General features: G+C 41.5%; 1 protein-coding gene across 1 annotated transcript; it reads left to right on the top strand.

Annotated features, from left to right (window-relative positions):
* Positions 1–965: 965 nt before the first annotated feature.
* Positions 966–18,795, top strand: LOC139531388 (intelectin-like). Its single transcript, XM_071327842.1, has 8 exons — positions 966–1,057; positions 2,133–2,204; positions 2,813–2,971; positions 4,995–5,242; positions 11,430–11,588; positions 12,006–12,123; positions 16,821–16,924; positions 18,075–18,795. The coding sequence occupies exons 2-8, from the start codon at positions 2,135–2,137 to the stop codon at positions 18,225–18,227; spliced, it is 1,011 nt and encodes a 336-aa protein (XP_071183943.1). The 5' UTR covers positions 966–1,057; positions 2,133–2,134; the 3' UTR covers positions 18,228–18,795.
* Positions 18,796–20,102: the final 1,307 nt, after the last annotated feature.

The following is a 20,102-nucleotide window of genomic DNA, read 5'->3' as shown; positions in this document are numbered from 1 at the left end:
ATCAGCTTAGCACCCGACATATAACAGGAGCAGAGAGGAAAACCTTTGGTTGTCTTCTGAGTACTTCACTCCTGGGATAAGAGTTTTATATTTTAACCGGACAATTACACACGTTTTAACGCCAAAGACACACCAAAATGGTTTTACATTTTACATTTTAGTCATTTAGCAGACGCTCTTATCCAGAGCGACTTACAGTAGAGTGCATACATTTTTATTACATTTTTACATACTGAGACAAGGATATCCCTACCGGCCAAACCCTCCCTAACCCGGACGACGCTATGCCAATTGTGCGTCGCCCCACGGACCTCCCGGTTGCGGCCGGCTGCGACAGAGCCTGGGCGCGAACCCAGCCCAGCCTGGGCGCGAACCCAGAGACTCTGGTGGCGATGCAGAGCCCTAGACCACTGCGCCACCCGGGAGATTTTCCAGGAAGCGTTGTGTTCCTGAAAAAGGAACACAAAAAAGATCCACAAAAAGATCCAGTCTCGTCTCAGTCCTGAATTTAAATCTGCTTGAAAATCAGAGGCAGAGGTTTGAATATGACTTTCCCTTTAAGGATTCCCAATCAAATCTACTGAACTTGCGACATTTTGGACAAAAACATTGGAAATGCTGCCCTTAGAGCTGTGTTGGAAGTATCCTATTCCAAGAGGTTCCCAGATGTAATGTGTGAGGGCATTTTGAAAATGTGGACTAGGTTGTGTAGATCTGTAGGACATAAAAAAATACACTTTTTAGATTATAAGGCAGCAAAATGTGAAGATGGTGTAAGGGGTGTGTCGGTTAAATATTGACTCCTGTGTGGGGTTTTGGAGGAGCACGCACACACACACACACACACACACACGCACACACACACACATGCACGCACACTCACCCACACAGACAGACAGACAGACAGACAGACAGGCTGGAGCCGGTCAGACTATAAAGCGACTTGAGGAGACTCAGACAAACTCACCGCCTCTGAGACACACTCCTGCAAGACTGCTGCAAGACCACTGAAAGACTGCTGCAAGACCACTGAAAGACTGCTGCAAGACCACAACAGGTACAGTCTGCTGCTGCAGCATCTGGTCAATAGTATCATATCAATGATGAGGATTTATCAATGTGATGTTATTTTACAGTAGGGTCAATCCTTCTGAGTGTCAAGTGCAATGGCAGAGAGACTGATATACTGGCAGAGAGACTGATATACTGGCAGAGAGACTGATATACTGATAGAGAGACTGATATACTGGCAGAGAGACTGATATACTGGCAGAGAGACTGATATACTGGCAGAGAGACTGATATACTGGCAGAGAGACTGATATACTGGCAGAGAGACTGATATACTGGCAGAGAGACTGATATACTGGCAGAGAGACTGATATACTGGTAGAGAGACTGACATACTGATAGAGAGACTGATATACTGGCAGAGAGACAGCTATACTGGTAGAGAGACTGATATACTGGCAGAGAGACTGATATACTGGCAGAGAGACTGATATACTGGCAGAGAGACTGATATACTGGCAGAGAGACTGATATACTGGCAGAGAGACTGATATACTGATAGAGAGACTGATATACTGGCAGAGAGACTGATATACTGGTAGAGAGACTGACATACTGATAGAGAGACTGATATACTGGCAGAGAGACAGCTATACTGGTAGAGAGACTGATATACTGGCAGAGAGACTGATATACTGGCAGAGAGACTGATATACTGGCAGAGAGACTGATATACTGGCAGAGAGACTGATATACTGGCAGAGAGACTGATATACTGGCAGAGAGACTAAACTATTTATAGAGAGACTGATTCACTGATAGAACCTGGTTCACTATATAGGGAATAGGGTCTAAAGTAGTGCACTATATAGTGAATAGAATGCCATTTGGGCTGCTGTCAGTGTTTGTGTTGTTGTCGTCCTCAGCCATGAAGTACCTGGTAGTTGTAGTCCTATCTCTGTGTCAGTGTTTGTGTTGTTGTCGTCCTCAGCCATGAAGTACCTGGTAGTTGTAGTCCTATCTCTGTGTCAGTGTTTGTGTTGTTGTCGTCCTCAGCCATGAAGTACCTGGTAGTTGTAGTCCTATCTCTGTGTCAGTGTTTGTGTTGTTGTCGTCCTCAGCCATGAAGTACCTGGTAGTTGTAGTCCTGTCTCTGTCTCTGACTGGAGGAGGCTGTGTCTCAGTAGATCCAGGTCAGTAGTCACACACACACACACACACACACACACACACACACACACACACACACACACACACACACACACACACACACACACACACACACACACACACACACACACACACACACACACACACACACACACACACACACACACACACACACACACACACACACACACACACACACACACACACACACACACACACACACACACACACACACACACACACACACACACACACACACACACACACACACACACACACACACACACACACACACACACACACACACACACACACACACACACACACACACACACACACACACACACACACACACACACACACACACACACACACACACACACACACACACACACACACACACACACACACACACACACACACACACACACACACACACACACACACACACACACACACACACACACACACACACACACACACACACACACACACACACACACACACACACACACACACACACACACACACACACACACACACACACACACACACACACACACACACACACACACACACACACACACACACACACACACAGAGTCTGTCTAAGGTCCTTTTGTTCCCCCAGATCTTCTGATTGAGATCCACAACACCAACATCCTGTCTGGAGGCCCCAGCATCCTGTCCGGAGGCCCCAGCGGGGACACTTCTGACTCCAAGACTGGACCTACCAGATACACCGTCCAGAGCTGCAGACAACTCAAAGACAAACACAACATCAAGGATGGTCAGTGGAACACAACACATTCATTCTTCCCTGTAGTATGAGTTAAAGCAGTCAAGTTTGGAAAATAGACATGTATGTTAATATATTTATGTTATTTTTGTGTGTTAATATATATACACCATACAGTGCCTTCAGAAAGTATTCAGACCCCTTGACTTTTTTCCCACATTTTGTTATGTTACAGCCTTATCTTCTTTTGGCTCAAATCCCGTTAACGGGATCAATATGACAACAGCCAGTGAAAGTGCATGGCGCCAAATTCAAACAACATAAATCTCATAATTAAAATTCCTCAAACATACACTTAAAGATAAACGAGTTGTTAATCTCACCACAGTGTCCGATTTCAAAAAGGCTTTACGACGAAAGCGTACCATGCGATTATGTTAGGTCAGTACCTAGTCACAGAAAAACACAGCCATTTTTCCAGCCAAAGAGAGGAGTCACAAAAAGCAGAAATAGAGATCAAATGAATCACTAACCTTTGATGATCTTCATCAGATGACACTCATAGGACTTCATGTTACACAATACATGTATGTTTTGTTTGATAAAGTTCATATTTATATCCAAAAATCTCAGTTTACATTGGCGCGTTATTTTCAGTAATGTTTTGCTTCCAAAACATCCAGTGATTTTGCAGAGAGCCACATCAATTTACAGAAATACTCATCATAAATGTTGATGAAAATACAAGTTTTTTACATGGAATTATAGATATACTTCTCCTTAATGCAACCGCTGTGTCAGATTTCAAAAAAGCTTTACTGAAAAAGCACACCATGCAATGATCTGAGTACAGCGCTCAGAGACCAAAACAAGCCATACAGATACCCGCCATGTTGTGGAGTCAACAGAAGTCAGAAATAGCATTATAAATATTCACTTACCTTTGATGATCTTCATCAGAATGCACTCCCAGGAATCCCAGTTCCACAATAAATGTTTGTTTTGTTCGATAAAGTTCATAATTTATGTCCAAATACCTCCTTTTTGTTCGCGCGTTTAGTTCACAAATCCAAATTCACGATGCGCAGGCCAGACGAAAAGTCAAAAAGTTATATTACAGTTCGTAGAAACATGTCAAACGATGTATAGAATCAATCTTTAGGATATTTTTAACATAAATCTTCAATATTGTTTCAACTGGAGAATTCCTTTGTCTTTAGATAGGAAAAGGAACGCAGCTACCTCTCACGGGGGCGAGCCTGACTGAGCTCATGGCACTCTGCCAGACACCTGGTTGAAACAGCTCTCATTCCCCCCCTTCACAGTAGAAGCCTGAAACAAGGTTCTAAAGACTGTTGACATCTAGTGGAAGCCTTAGGAAGTGCAATATGACCCCATAGACACTGTATATTGGATAGGCAAAGACTTGAAAACCTACAAACCTAATTTTTCCCACTTCCTGATTGGATTTTTTCTCAGGTTTTTGCCTGCCATATGAGTACTGTTATATTCACAGACATCATTCAAATAGTTTTAGAAACTTCAGTCTGTTTTCTACCCAAATCTACCAATTATATGCATATTCTAGCTTTTGGGCCTGAGTAGCAGGCAGTTTACACTGGGCACCTTTTCATCCAAGCTACTCAATACTGCCCCTTAGTCCCAAAGAAGTTATTCTAAAATGTATTTTTACAAACAAATCCTCATCAATCTACACACAATACCCCATGATGACATCACAATACCCCATAATGACATCACAATACCCCATAATGACAAAGTGAAAACACATTTTTTGAAATGTTTGCAAATGTATAAAAATTAAACAACAGAAATACTTTATTAACATAAATATTCAGACCCTTTGCTATGAGACTCGAAAAATTTGCTCGGTTGCGTCCTGTGTCCATTGATCATCCTTGAGATGTTTCTACAACTTGATTGGAGTCCACTTGTGAATCAATTGATTTCGTAGGGACTGGGAGACTAGTCAGGATCGAGTCATTTTAATACATTGAGGCATATAGATTGAAAATATTTAGTATGTATTTGTGAATATTTTTTTCTGTCTTAGATGGGATATACTACCTGACCACGGCTAGCGGGGCTGAGTACCAGACCTTCTGTGACATGACCACGGCGGGCGGCGCCTGGACACTTGTGGCAAGCGTGCACGAGAACAACATGTATGGGAAGTGCACGGTGGGCGACCGCTGGACCAGCCAGCAGGGGGATAACATCAACTACCCAGGAGGAGACGGGAACTGGGAGAATACTGCCACCTTTGGGACAGCAGAGGGCGCCACCTCTGACGACTTCAAGGTGGAATACACCCCGCTTAACTTTAGAACACTTCTCTTTACTTTAGAACACTTCTCTTTACTTTAGAACACTCCTCTTTACTTTAGAACACTCCTCTTTACTTTAGAACACTTCTGTTTACTTTAGAACACTCCTCTTTACTTTAGAACACTCCTCTTTACTTTAGAACACTCCTCTTTACTTTAGAACACTTCTCTTTACTTTAGAACACTTCTTTTTACTTTAGAACACTTCTCTTTACTTTAGAACACTCCTCTTTACTTTAGAACACTCAACTTTACTTTAGAACACTTCTGTTTACTTTAGAACACTCCTCTTTACTTTAGAACACTCCTCTTTACTTTAGAACACTCCTCTTTACTTTAGAACACTCCTCTTTACTTTAGAACACTTCTCTTTACTTTAGAACACTTCTCTTTACTTTAGAACACTTTTCTTTACTTTAGAACACCCCTCTTTACTTTAGAACACTCCTCTTTAGTTTAGAATACTCCTCTTTACTTTAGAATACTTCTCTTTACTTTAGAACACTTCTCTTTACTTTAGAACACTTCTCTTTAATTTAGAACACTCCTCTTTACTTTAGAACACTCCTCTTTACTTTAGAACACTTCTCTTTACTTTAGAATACTCCTCTTTACTTTAGAACACTTCTCTTTACTTTAGAACACTCCTCTTTACTTTAGAACACTTCTCTTTAATTTAGAACACTCCTCTTTACTTTAGAATACTCCTCTTCACTTTAGAACACTCCTATTTACTTTAGAACACTCCTCTTTACTTTAGAATACTCCTCTTTACTTTAGAATACTCCTCTTTACTTTAGAACACTTCTCTTTACTTTAGAATACTCCTCTTTACTTTAGAACACTTCTCTTTAATTTAGAACACTCCTCTTTAATTTAGAATACTCCTCTTCACTTTAGAACACTCCGCTTTACTTTAGAACACTCCTCTTTACTTTAGAATACTCCTCTTTACTTTAGAACACTTCTCTTTAATTTAGAACACTCCTCTTTACTTTAGAATACTCCTCTTTACTTTAGAACACTTCTCTTTAATTTAGAATACTCCTCTTTACTTTAGAACACTCCTCTTTACTTTAGAACACTCCTCTTTACTTTAGAACACTCCTTTTTACTTTAGAACACTCCTCTTTACTTTAGAACACTTCTCTTTAATTTAGAACACTCCTCTTTACTTTAGAATACTCCTCTTTACTTTAGAATACTCCTCTTTACTTTAGAACACTTCTCTTTAATTTAGAACACTCCTCTTTACTTTAGAACACTCCTCTTTACTTTAGAACACTTCTCTTTACTTTAGAACACTCATCTTTACTTTAGAACACTCCTCTTTAATTTAGAACACTTCTCTTTACTTTAGAACACTCCTCTTTACTTTAGAACACTCCTCTTTACTTTAGAACACTCCTCTTTACTTTAGAACACTCCTCTTTACTTTAGAACACTTCTCTTTACTTTAGAACACTTCTCTTTACTTTAGAATACTTCTCTTTACTTTAGAATACTTCTCTTTACTTTAGAACACTCCTCTTAACTTTAGAACACTTCTTTTTACTTTAGAATACTCCTCTTTACTTTAGAATACTCCTCTTTACTTTAGAACACTTCTCTTTACTTTAGAATACTCCTCTTTACTTTAGAACACTCCTCTTCACTTTAGAACACTCCTCTTTTCTTTAGAACACTCCTCTTTACTTTAGAATACTCCTCTTTACTTTAGAACACTCCTCTTCACTTTAGAACACTCCTCTTTACTTTAGAACACTCCTCTTTACTTTAGAACACTCCTCTTTACTTTAGAACACTTCTCTTTACTTTAGAATACTCCTCTTTACTTTAAAACACTCCTCTTCACTTTAGAACACTCCTCTTTACTTTAGAACACTCATATTTACTTTAGAATACTCCTCTTTACTTTAGAACACTTCTCTTTAATTTAGAACACTCCTCTTTACTTTAGAATACTCCTCTTTACTTTAGAATACTCCTCTTTACTTTAGAACACTCCTCTTTACTTTAGAATACTCCTCTTTACTTTAGAACACTTCTCTTTAATTTAGAACACTCCTCTTTACTTTAGAATACTCCTCTTTACTTTAGAATACTCCTCTTTACTTTAGAACACTTCTCTTTAATTTAGAACACTCCTCTTTACTTTAGAACACTCCTCTTTACTTTAGAACACTTCTCTTTACTTTAGAACACTCCTCTTTACTTTAGAACACTCCTCTTTAATTTAGAACACTTCTCTTTACTTTAGAACACTCCTCTTTACTTTAGAACACTCCTCCTTACTTTAGAACACTCTTCTTTACTTTAGAACACTCCTCTTTACTTTAGAACACTTCTCTTTACTTTAGAACACTTCTCTTTACTTTAGAATACTTCTCTTTACTTTAGAATACCTCTCTTTACTTTAGAACACTTCTCTTTACTTTAGAACACTTCTCTTTACTTTAGAATACTCATCTTTACTTTAGAACACTTCTCTTTACTTTAGAACACTCCTCTTTACTTTAGAACACTCCTCTTTACTTTAGAACACTTCTCTTTACTTTAGAACACTTCTCTTTACTTTAGAACACTCCTCTTTAATTTAGAACACTCCTCTTTAATTTAGAACACTCCTCTTTACTTTAGAACACTCCTCTTTACTTTAGAACACTCCTCTTTACTTTAGAACACTCCTCTTTACTTTAGAACACTCCTCTTTACTTTAGAACACTTCTCTTTACTTTAGAACACTCCTCTTTACTTTAGAACACTTCTCTTTACTTTAGAACTCTTCTCTTTACTTTAGAACACTCCTCTTTACTTTAGAACACTCCTCTTTACTTTAGAACACTCCTCTTTACTTTAGAACACTCCTCTTTACTTTAGAACACTCCTCTTTACTTTAGAACCCTTTTCTTTACTTTAGAACACTCCTCTTTACTTTAGAACACTCCTCTTTACTTTAGAACACTCCTCTTTACTTTAGAACACTTCTCTTTACTTTAGAACACTTCTCTTTAATTTAGAACACTCCTCTTTACTTTAGAACACTTCTCTTTACTTTAGAACACTCCTCTTTAATTTAGAACACTCCTCTTTACTTTAGAACACTTCTCTTTACTTTAGAACACTTCTCTTTAATTTAGAACACTTTTCTTTACTTTAGAACACTCCTCTTTACTTTAGAACACTTCTCTTTACTTTAGAACACTCCTCATTCCCCTCAGAACACTCCTCATTCCCTTCAGAACACTCCTCTTTCCCTTCAGAACACTCCTCTTTCCCTTCAGAACACTCCTCATTCCCCTCAGAACACTCCTCATTCCCTTCAGAACACTCCTCTTTCCCTTCAGAACACTCCTCTTTCCCTTCAGAACACTCCTCTTTCCCTTCAGAACACTCCTCATTCCCTTCAGAACACTCCTCTTCCCCTTCAGAACACTCCTCATTCCCCTCAGAACACTCCTCATTCCCTTCAGAACACTCCTCATTCCCTTCAGAACACTCCTCATTCCCCTCAGAACACTCCTCATTCCCCTCAGAACACTCCTCATTCCATTCAGAACACTCCTCATTCCCTTCAGAACACTCCTCATTCCCTTCAGAACACTCCTCATTCCCTTCAGAACACTCCTCTTTCCCTTCAGAACACTCCTCATTCCCCTCAGAACACTCCTCATTCCCTTCAGAACACTCCTCATTCCATTCAGAACACTCCTCTTTCCCTTCAGAACACTCCTCATTCCCCTCAGAACACTCCTCATTCCCTTCAGAACACTCCTCATTCCCTTCAGAACACTCCTCTTCCCCTTCAGAACACTCCTCTTTCCCTTCAGAACACTCCTCATTCCCCTCAGAATACTCCTAATTCCCTTCAGAACACTCCTCTTTCCCTTCAGAACACTCCTCATTTCCTTCAGAACACTCCTCATTCCCTTCAGAACACTCCTCTTTCCCTTCAGAACACTCCTCATTCCATTCAGAACACTCCTCATTCCCTTCAGAACACTCCTCTTTCCCTTCAGAACACTCCTCATTCCATTCAGAACACTCCTCATTCCCTTCAGAACACTCCTCTTTCCCTTCAGAACACTCCTCTTTCCCTTCAGAACACTCCTCATTCCCTTCAGAACACTCCTCTTTCCCTTCAGAACACTCCTCATTCCATTCAGAACACTCCTCATTCCCTTCAGAACACTCCTCTTTCCCTTCAGAACACTCCTCATTCCATTCAGAACACTCCTCATTCCCTTCAGAACACTCCTCTTTCCCTTCAGAACACTCCTCTTTCCCTTCAGAACACTCCTCTTTCCCTTCAGAACACTCCTCATTCCATTCAGAACACTCCTCTTTCCCTTCAGAACACTCCTCATTCCCCTCAGAACACTCCTCATTCCATTCAGAACACTCTTCATTCCCTTCAGAACACTCCTCATTCCATTCAGAACACTCCTCTTTCCCTTCAGAACACTCCTCATTCCCCTCAGAACACTCCTCATTCCCTTCAGAACACTCTTCATTCCCTTCAGAACACTCCTCATTCCATTCAGAACACTCCTCTTTCCCTTCAGAACACTCCTCATTCCCCTCAGAACACTCCTCATTCCCTTCAGAACACTCCTCATTCCCTTCAGAACACTCCTCTTCCCCTTCAGAACACTCCTCTTTCCCTTCAGAACACTCCTCATTCCCCTCAGAATACTCCTAATTCCCTTCAGAACACTCCTCTTTCCCTTCAGAACACTCCTCATTTCCTTCAGAACACTCCTCATTTCCTTCAGAACACTCCTCATTCCCTTCAGAACACTCCTCATTCCCTTCAGAACACTCCTCTTTCCCTTCAGAACACTCCTCTTTCCCTTCAGAACACTCCTCATTCCCCTCAGAACACTCCTCATTCCCTTCAGAACACTCTTCATTCCCTTCAGAACACTCCTCATTCCATTCAGAACACTCCTCTTTCCCTTCAGAACACTCCTCATTCCCCTCAGAACACTCCTCATTCCCTTCAGAACACTCCTCATTCCCTTCAGAACACTCCTCTTCCCCTTCAGAACACTCCTCTTTCCCTTCAGAACACTCCTCATTCCCCTCAGAATACTCCTAATTCCCTTCAGAACACTCCTCTTTCCCTTCAGAACACTCCTCATTTCCTTCAGAACACTCCTCATTTCCTTCAGAACACTCCTCATTCCCTTCAGAACACTCCTCATTCCCTTCAGAACACTCCTCTTTCCCTTCAGAACACTCCTCTTTCCCTTCAGAACACTCCTCATTTCCTTCAGAACACTCCTCATTCCCTTCAGAACACTCCTCATTCCCTTCAGAACACTCCTCATTTCCTTCAGAACATTCCTCATTCCCTTCAGAACACTCCTCATTCCCTCCAGAACACTCCTCTTTCCCTTCAGAACACTCCTCATTTCCTTCAGAACACTCCTCATTCCCTTCAGAACACTCCTCATTCCCTTCAGAACACTCCTCATTCCCTTCAGAACTCTCCTCATTCCCTTCAGAACTCTCCTCATTCCCTTCAGAACGCTCCTCATTCCCTTCAGAACACTCCTCTTTCCCTTCAGAACACTCCTCATTTCCTTCAGAACACTCCTCATTCCCTTCAGAACACTCCTCATTCCCTTCAGAACACTCCTCATTCCCTTCAGAACTCTCCTCATTCCCTTCAGAACACTCCTCATTTCCTTCAGAACACTCCTCATTCCCTTCAGAACACTCCTCATTCCCTTCAGAACACTCTTCATTCCCTTCAGAACTCTCCTCTTTCCCTTCAGAACTCACCTCTTTCCCTTCAGAACACTCCTCTTTCCCTTCAGAACACTCCTCATTCCCTTTAGAACACTTTAGACTAATCAGAAGGGTTTTATACTAATCAGATGTACCCCAGGGTCAAAAATAGGTTGGAAAAGACAAAGGTTAAGACAACGACATTTTATTATCCCATAACTCTTTGCAACAATGGGACCAGCTTTACTAGTTAGCAACGGCTCTTCTAATATCCCATAAATCTTTGCAACAATCGGACCAGCTTTGCTTGTTAGCAACAACGCTGGTAATTAGCAACGGCGCAGGTCCCAGATTTGTGACGACGTTGTCTATATTTTTGACCCTGGTGTCACACCAAACCTCACTTCCTGATTGCCCTCTCTCAGAACCCAGGGTATTATGACATCAAGGCGGAGGACATGTCCGTGTGGCATGTTCCTAACAGAGCTCAGCTGCTGACCTGGAGAAACAGCTCTATCCTCCGTTACCATACTGAAGCCAAGTTCCTGGCCCAGTACGGAGGAAACCTCCACGGACTGTTCAAGGTACAGAATCTGTGGACTGGTATTAAATACATCAAACACATGTTTTCCATGATGCCATTCAATTTGCTCCATTCTTGACATTATTTTGAGCCGTCTTCCATTCAGCAGCCTCCTCTGGTACACACACACACATGCGCGCACGCACGCACACACACACACACACACACAGAGTCTGGTATAACTGACCTTTTAGGGACACACAATTCAGTCACATTCAAATCCTATTTTCCCTAAATCTAACCCTAACCCTAACCTTAACATCAAACCCTAGCTCCTAAACCTAAAACTAACCCTAGCTCCTAAACCTAAAACTAACCCTAGCTCCTAACCCTAATTCTAACCCAAACACTAATTCGTCTCTCTGTCTCTGTCTCTGTCTCTCTTTCTCCCTCTCCCCACGTGTCCTTGTCCCCACAGCGGTATCCAGTGAGGTATGGAGCAGGAAATTGCAACGACAATGGACCTTCTATCCCAGTGGAGTACGATCTGGGAACTAAGGACACCACCAAAATGTTCTATGCTCCCCTCGCCAGAGGTAATAACAACATGTCGTTTATTAGGATCCCCATTAACTACTAAACATGCAGCAGCTACTCTTCCTGGGGTCCATTACCTACTGAACATGCAGCAGCTACTCTTCCTGGGGTCCATTAACTACTGAACATGCAGCAGCTACTCTTCCTGGGGTCCATTACCTACTGAACATGCAGCAGCTACTCTTCCTGGGGTCCATGAACTACTGAACATGCAGCAGCTACTCTTCCTGGGGTTCATTAACTACTAAACATGCAGCAGCTACTCTTCCTGGGGTTCATTAACTACTGAACATGTAGCAGCTACTCTTCCTGGGGTCCATTAACTACTGAACATGCAGCAGCTACTCTTCCTGGGGTTCATTAACAACTGAACATGCAGCAGCTACTCTTCCTGGGGTTCATTAACTACTGAACATGCAGCAGCTACTCTTCCTGTGGTCCATTACCTACTGAACATGCAGCAGCTACTCTTCCTGGGGTTCATTAACTACTGAACATGCAGCAGCTACTCTTCCTGGGGTTCATTAACAACTGAACATGCAGCAGCTACTCTTCCTGGGGTCCATTAACTACTGAACATGCAGCAGCTACTCTTCCTGGGGTTCATTAACTACTGAACATGCAGCAGCTACTCTTCCTGGGGTTCATTAACTACTGAACATGTAGCAGCTACTCTTCCTGGGGTCCATTAACTACTGAACATGCAGCAGCTATTCTTCCTGGGGTCCATTAACTACTGAACATGCAGCAGCTACTCTTCCTGGGGTCCATTAACTACTGAACATGCAGCAGCTACTCTTCCTGGGGTTCATTAACTACTGAAAATGCAGCAGCTACTCTTCCTGGGGTCCATTAACTACTGAACATGCAGCAGCTACTCTTCCTGGGGTCCATTAACTACTGAACATGCAGCAGCTACTCTTCCTGGGGTCCATTAACTACTAAACATGCAGCAGCTACTCTTACTGGGGTTCATTAGATACTGAACATGCAGCAGCTACTCTTCCTGGGGTCCATTAACTACTAAACATGCAGCAGCTACTCTTCCTGGGGTCCATTAACTACTGAACATGCAGCAGCTACTCTTCCTGGGGTCCATTACCTACTGAACATGCAGCAGCTACTCTTCCTGGGGTTCATTAACTACTGAAAATGCAGCAGCTACTCTTCCTGGGGTCCATTAACTACTGAACATGCAGCAGCTACTCTTCCTGGGGTCCATTAACTACTGAACATGCAGCAGCTACTCTTCCTGGGGTTCATTAACTACTGAACATGCAGCAGCTACTCTTCCTGGGGTCCATTAACTACTGAACATGCAGCAGCTACTCTTCCTGGGGTTCATTAACTACTGAACATGCAGCAGCTACTCTTCCTGGGGTTCATTAACTACTGAACATGCAGCAGCTACTCTTCCTGGGGTCCATTACCTACTGAACATGCAGCAGCTACTCTTCCTGGGGTCCATTAACTACTGAACATGCAGCAGCTACTCTTCCTGGGGTCCATTAACTACTGAACATGCAGCAGCGACTCTTCCTGGGGTTCATTAACTACTGAACATGCAGCAGCTACTCTTCCTGGGGTTCATTAACTACTGAACATGCAGCAGCTACTCTTCCTGGGGTTCATTAACTACTGAACATGCAGCAGCTACTCTTCCTGGGGTTCATTAACTACTGAACATGCAGCAGCTACTCTTCCTGGGGTTCATTAACTACTGAACATGCAGCGCTACTCTTCCTGGGGTTCATTAACTACTGAACATGCAGCAGCTACTCTTCCTGGGGTTCATTAACTACTGAACATGTAGCAGCTACTCTTCCTGGGGTTCATTAACTACTGAACATGCAGCAGCTACTCTTCCTGAGGTCCATTAACTACTGAACATGCAGCAGCTACTCTTCCTGGGGTCCAATAACTACTAAACATGCAGCAGCTACTCTTCCTGGGGTCCATTAACTACTGAACATGCAGCAGCTACTCTTCCTGGGGTCCATTACCTACTGAACATGCAGCAGCTACTCTTCCTGGGGTTCATTAACTACTGAAAATGCAGCAGCTACTCTTCCTGGGGTCCATTAACTACTGAACATGCAGCAGCTACTCTTCCTGGGGTCCATTAACTACTGAACATGCAGCAGCTACTCTTCCTGGGGTTCATTAACTACTGAACATGCAGCAGCTACTCTTCCTGGGGTCCATTAACTACTGAACATGCAGCAGCTACTCTTCCTGGGGTTCATTAACTACTGAACATGCAGCAGCTACTCTTCCTGGGGTCCATTACCTACTGAACATGCAGCAGCTACTCTTCCTGGGGTCCATTAACTACTGAACATGCAGCAGCTACTCTTCCTGGGGTCCATTAACTACTGAACATGCAGCAGCGACTCTTCCTGGGGTTCATTAACTACTGAACATGCAGCAGCTACTCTTCCTGGGGTTCATTAACTACTGAACATGCAGCAGCTACTCTTCCTGGGGTTCATTAACTACTGAACATGCAGCAGCTACTCTTCCTGGGGTTCATTAACTACTGAACATGCAGCAGCTACTCTTCCTGGGGTTCATTAACTACTGAACATGCAGCGCTACTCTTCCTGGGGTTCATTAACTACTGAACATGCAGCAGCTACTCTTCCTGGGGTTCATTAACTACTGAACATGTAGCAGCTACTCTTCCTGGGGTTCATTAACTACTGAACATGCAGCAGCTACTCTTCCTGGGGTCCATTAACTACTGAACATGCAGCAGCTACTCTTCCTGGGGTCCATTAACTACTGAACATGCAGCAGCTACTCTTCCTGGGGTTCATTAACTACTAAACATGCAGCAGCTACTCTTCCTGGGGTCCATTACCTACTGAACATGCAGCAGCTACTCTTCCTGGGGTCCATTAACTACTGAACATGCAGCAGCTACTCTTCCTGGATGACATGGCTCTATACATAACTGAGCAACGCATTAAATGTGTTTTGGTTTGGGTACCGTGAAGAAACTCATAGTTGTGTGTCTGCTGGGGTATATGCAGTACTAGTTAAAAGATTAGACACACCTACTCATTCAAGGGTTTTTCTTTATTTTTTTACTATTTTCTACATTGTAGAATAATAGTGAAGACATCAAAACTATGAAATAACACATATGGAATCATGTAGTAACCAAAATATATTTTATATTTGAGATTCTTCAAAGTAGCCACCCTTGACCTTCATGACAGCTTTGACACTTCTGGCATTCTCTCAACCAGCTTCATCTGGAATGCTTTTCCATCAGCCTTGAAGGAGTTCCCACATATGCTGAGCACTTGTTGGCTGCTTTTCCTTCACTCTGCGGTCTAACCATCTCAATTGGGATAAGGTTGGATGATTATGGAGGACAGGTCATCTGATGCAGCACTCCATCACTCTCCTTCTTGGTCAGATAGCCCTTACACAGCCTGGAGGTGTGTTGGGTCATTGTCCTGTTGAAAAACAAATTATAGTCCCACAAAAGCGCAAACCAGATGGGATGTCATTTCGCTCAGAAATGATGCGGTGGAGAGATTCTGGGTAGCCATGAGGGTTAAGCGTGTAATCAATTCGTAAATAATCACAGACAGTGTCACCAGCAAAGCACCTCCACACCATCACACTTCCTCCTCCATGCTTCACGGTGGGAACCACACACGCAGAGATCAACCGTTCACCTACTCTGCGTCTCACAAAGACATGGCGGTTGGAACCAAAAATCTCAAATTAGGACTCCAGACCAAAGGACAGATTTCCACTGGTCTAATGTCCATTGCTCCTGTTTATTGGCCCAAGGAAGTCTCTTCTTCTTATTGGTGTCCTTTAGTAGTGGTTTCTTTGCAGCAACTCGACCATGAAGACCTGATTCACACAGTTTCCTCTGAAGAGTTGATGTTGAGATGTGTCTGTTACTTGAACTCTGTGAAGCATTTATTTGGGATGAAATTTCTAAGGCTGGTAACTCTAATGACCTTCTCCTCTGCAGCAGAGGTAACTCTGGGTCTTCCTGCAGCAGAGGTAACTCTGCTGGTAACTCTCATGAGAGCCAGTTTCATCATAGCGCTTGATGGTTTTTGCAACTGCACTTGAAGAAACTTTAAACATTTTTTAAATGACTACACCTACCTCCTAGTGTGTTGACTGTGTTCTACTGTAGTAGTAGTTAGATGTTAGACTACACCTACCTCCTAGTGTGTTGACTGTGTTCTACTGTAGTAGTAGTTAGATGTTAGACTACACCTACCTCCTAGTGTGTTGACTGTGTTCTACTGTAGACGTAGTTAGATGTTAGACTACACCTACCTCCTAGTGTGTTGACTGTGTTCTACTGTAGACGTAGTTAGATGTTAGACTACACCTACCTCCTAGTGTGTTGACTGTGTTCTACTGTAGTAGTAGTTAGATGATAGACTACACCTACCTCCTAGTGTGTTGACTGTGTTCTACTGTAGTAGTAGTTAGATGTTAGACTACACCTACCTCCTAGTGTGTTGACTGTGTTCTACTGTAGACGTAGTTAGATGTTAGACTACACCTACCTCCTAGTGTGTTGACTGTGTTCTACTGTAGTAGTAGTTAGACGATAGACTACACCTACCTCCTAATGTGTTGACTGTTCCAGCCGAAGACAACATTACATACTTATGTTCCTAAACTTCTATTTCTTATTTTTCTGTGGCAGGTGAGTTTGAGCCTGGCTTCATCACTTTCCGAGTGATAAACAAAGAACGTGCAGCCTTGGCCATCTGCTCTGGGGTCAAACCTATTGGCTGCAACATGGAACACGTGAGTAAGGCTACGGCCACACAGAAATGTACAGATTTAGTTTTTCAACGGCAGTCATCGGTTGAGACAGACTACGTAACATGACAGGCATCGTAACGTCTGTCAAAAGACCGTGGAATGCGATGACTATCGCGCAACAGCTGTTCCGCACATTGACGTAAAGTTTAGTCAACTTTTTTTTCTAAAGGGCAGACCAAATCTGATTGGTTTCTAAAAGGTCAATGGGTGGACTTTAACAGATGCACAAACTTTTGAAAACATGGCGTCGGTTTGAACTGAGAATCTTGTAAGTTAAACTTTGTTACAAAGTCAGAAAATCTGCTGTCTCAGTCACTTCCTGTCACCAAGGGAGTACCCCAAGGCTCAATCCCAGGCCCCACGCTCTTCTCAATTCACATCAACAACATAGCTCAGGCAGTAGGAAGCTTTCTTATCCATTTATATGCAGATGATACAGTCTTATACTCAGCTGGCCCCTCCCCGAATTTTGTCAAATTTAAGGTAATGTGGTTTGGTAAGACGAATGCCCCTCTCCCCACAGGTGTGATTACTACCTCTGAGGGTTTAGAGCTTGAGGTAGTCACCTCATACAAGTACTTGGGAGTATGGCTAGATGGTGCACTGTCTTTCTCTCAGCACATATCAAAGCTGCAGGCTAAGGTTAAATCTAGACTTGGTTTCCTGTATCGTAATCGCTCCTCTTTCACCCCAGCTGCCAAACTAACCCTGATTCAGAAAGCACACACATCCCTGGGTCGCTCCTCTTTTCAGTTCACTGCAGCTAGTGACTGGAACGAGCTGCAACAAACACTCAAAACTGGATATTTATCTCCATCTCTTCATTCAAAGACTAAATCATGGACATTTTGAACTTTTTACAGACAAAAAGAAGAAATGATGAATACATATTTGATTTTATTCTGGTTCACTTGTCTGTCTGGCTGTAGCCTAGGATGATAAAATGGTGTGTGTGTGTGTGTGTGTGTGTGTGTGTGTGTGTGTGTGTGTGTGTGTGTGTGTTTGTGATAGACAGTGTGTGACAATCTACATCTCTCCTACTATACATAGTACAACAGTGTGTTTGTGTTTGTGTGTGTGTGTGTGTGTGTGTGTGTGTGTGTGTGTGTGTGTGTGTTTTGTTTGTTTGCAGTACTGTGTTGGAGGAGGAGGACACTTCCCCGAGGCTGCTCCTAGACAGTGTGGTGACTTCTCCTCCTTTGACTGGGACGGCTACGGGACCAACACAGGCTATAGCTCATCCAAGGAGATCACTGAAGCTGCCGTCCTGCTCTTCTACCGCTGAGATCCTCAACGGCTTCATTCTAGGAAGCCTTTGATTGGCTAACTAGATCATTCACATTTCTAGCGTAGGAAGCATCATTTCACACACCTGTTTGGGGAAGAGGGTGATATGAGATGTAACACTGGTTATGAGGAAGAGGGTGATATGAGATGTAATACCGGTTATTGGCCACTAGGAGTGTTGATCAAAGAACTGTAACTTTCATATCTTGATATTGTCTTCGTTCCTCTTGTCTCTGTCTCGCTCTTCCTCTTGTCTCTGTCTCTCTCTTCCTCTTGTCCCTGTCTGTCTCTTCCTCTTGTCTCTGTCTCTCTCTTCCTCTTGTCTCTGTCTCTCTCTTCCTCTTGTCTCTGTCTCTCTCTTCCTCTTGTCTCTCTCTTCCTCTTGTCTCTGTCTCGCTCTTCCTCTTGTCTCTGTCTCTCTCTTCCTCTTGTCTCTGTCTCTCTCTTCCTCTTGTCTCTGTCTCTCTCTTCCTCTTGTCTCTGTCTCTCTCTTCCTCTTGTCTCTGTTTGTCTCTCTTTCTGAAATACTGAGCTACTATCAATCAAATCAATAAATTTACAGCAAGTTAAAATGTCCTGAATCCTCATTTAGTCAAACGTCCTTTAATGGACTCTGAATAAGTTACTATGCACTCTATTATTTAATAGTGTATATTATTTTAGTATTATTATTATTATTGTTATTCGTATTATTGTTATTATCATTCGTATTACTATTATTATTATTCGTATTATTATTATTATTATTATTAGTATTATTAGTAGCATTATTAGTATTATTATCAGTATTATTACTATCATTAGTGGTAGTATTACTAGTATTATTAGTATTATTAGTAGTAGTATTATTAGTAGTACTATTAATAATGGTACTATTAGTGTTATTATTAGTATTATTAGTATTAGTAGTAGTACTATTACTAATGGTACTATTAGTGTTATTATTAGTATTATTAGTATTATTATTAGTAGTATTACCAGTATTATTATTGGTATTATTAGTGTTATTATTAGTATTATTAGTATTATTAGTAGTAGTATTACCAGTATTATTATTGGTATTATTAGTAGTTGTATTAGTAGTATTAGTATTATTAGTAGTAGTATTACCAGTATTATTATTGGTATTATTAGTAGTTTTATTAGTATTATTAGTATTATTAGTATTATTAGTAGTAGTATTACCAGTATTATTATTGGTATTATTAGTAGTTTTATTAGTATTATTAGTATTATTAGTATTATTAGTAGTAGTATTACCAGTATTATTATTGGTATTATTAGTAGTTTTATTAGTATTATTAGTATTATTAGTATTATTAGTAGTAGTATTACCAGTATTATTATTGGTATTATTAGTAGTTTTATTAGTATTATTAGTATTATTATTATTGGTATTATTAGTAGCATCTTGACAAGAAACACAGAAACAAGAACCTAAGGGAGTGTCAGATAAAGGGGAGGTAACGAGTGAGGTAATGGAGTCCAGGTGATGAAGTGCAGGTGTGTGTAATGATGGTTGCCAGGTGTGTGTAATGATGGTTGCCAGGTGTGTGTAATGATGGTTGCCAGGTGTGTGTAATGATGGTTGCCAGGTGTGTGTAAGGATGGTTGCCAGGTGTGTGTAATGATGGTTGCCAGTTGAAGGAAAAGACAAATAGCAGAATAAGGAAAAAAATATATAATTATAACATGATAAATAAATTGACAAATAATAAGACAAGGAATAAATACACAACGAGTAACGATAACTTGGCTATATATATATACATACACAGAGTAAATATACACAGTATATCGATGCAAAAACTAATATGAGAAAGTATAGTACACCGTGGAAAGGGGAGAGTCTCCCAGTGGCGATGTTAGCATG

This window comes from Salvelinus alpinus, chromosome 10 (assembly GCF_045679555.1).
Source record: "Salvelinus alpinus chromosome 10, SLU_Salpinus.1, whole genome shotgun sequence".
Classification (NCBI taxonomy): domain Eukaryota; kingdom Metazoa; phylum Chordata; class Actinopteri; order Salmoniformes; family Salmonidae; genus Salvelinus; species Salvelinus alpinus.
This window is presented reverse-complemented; position numbering and strand designations above follow the sequence as displayed.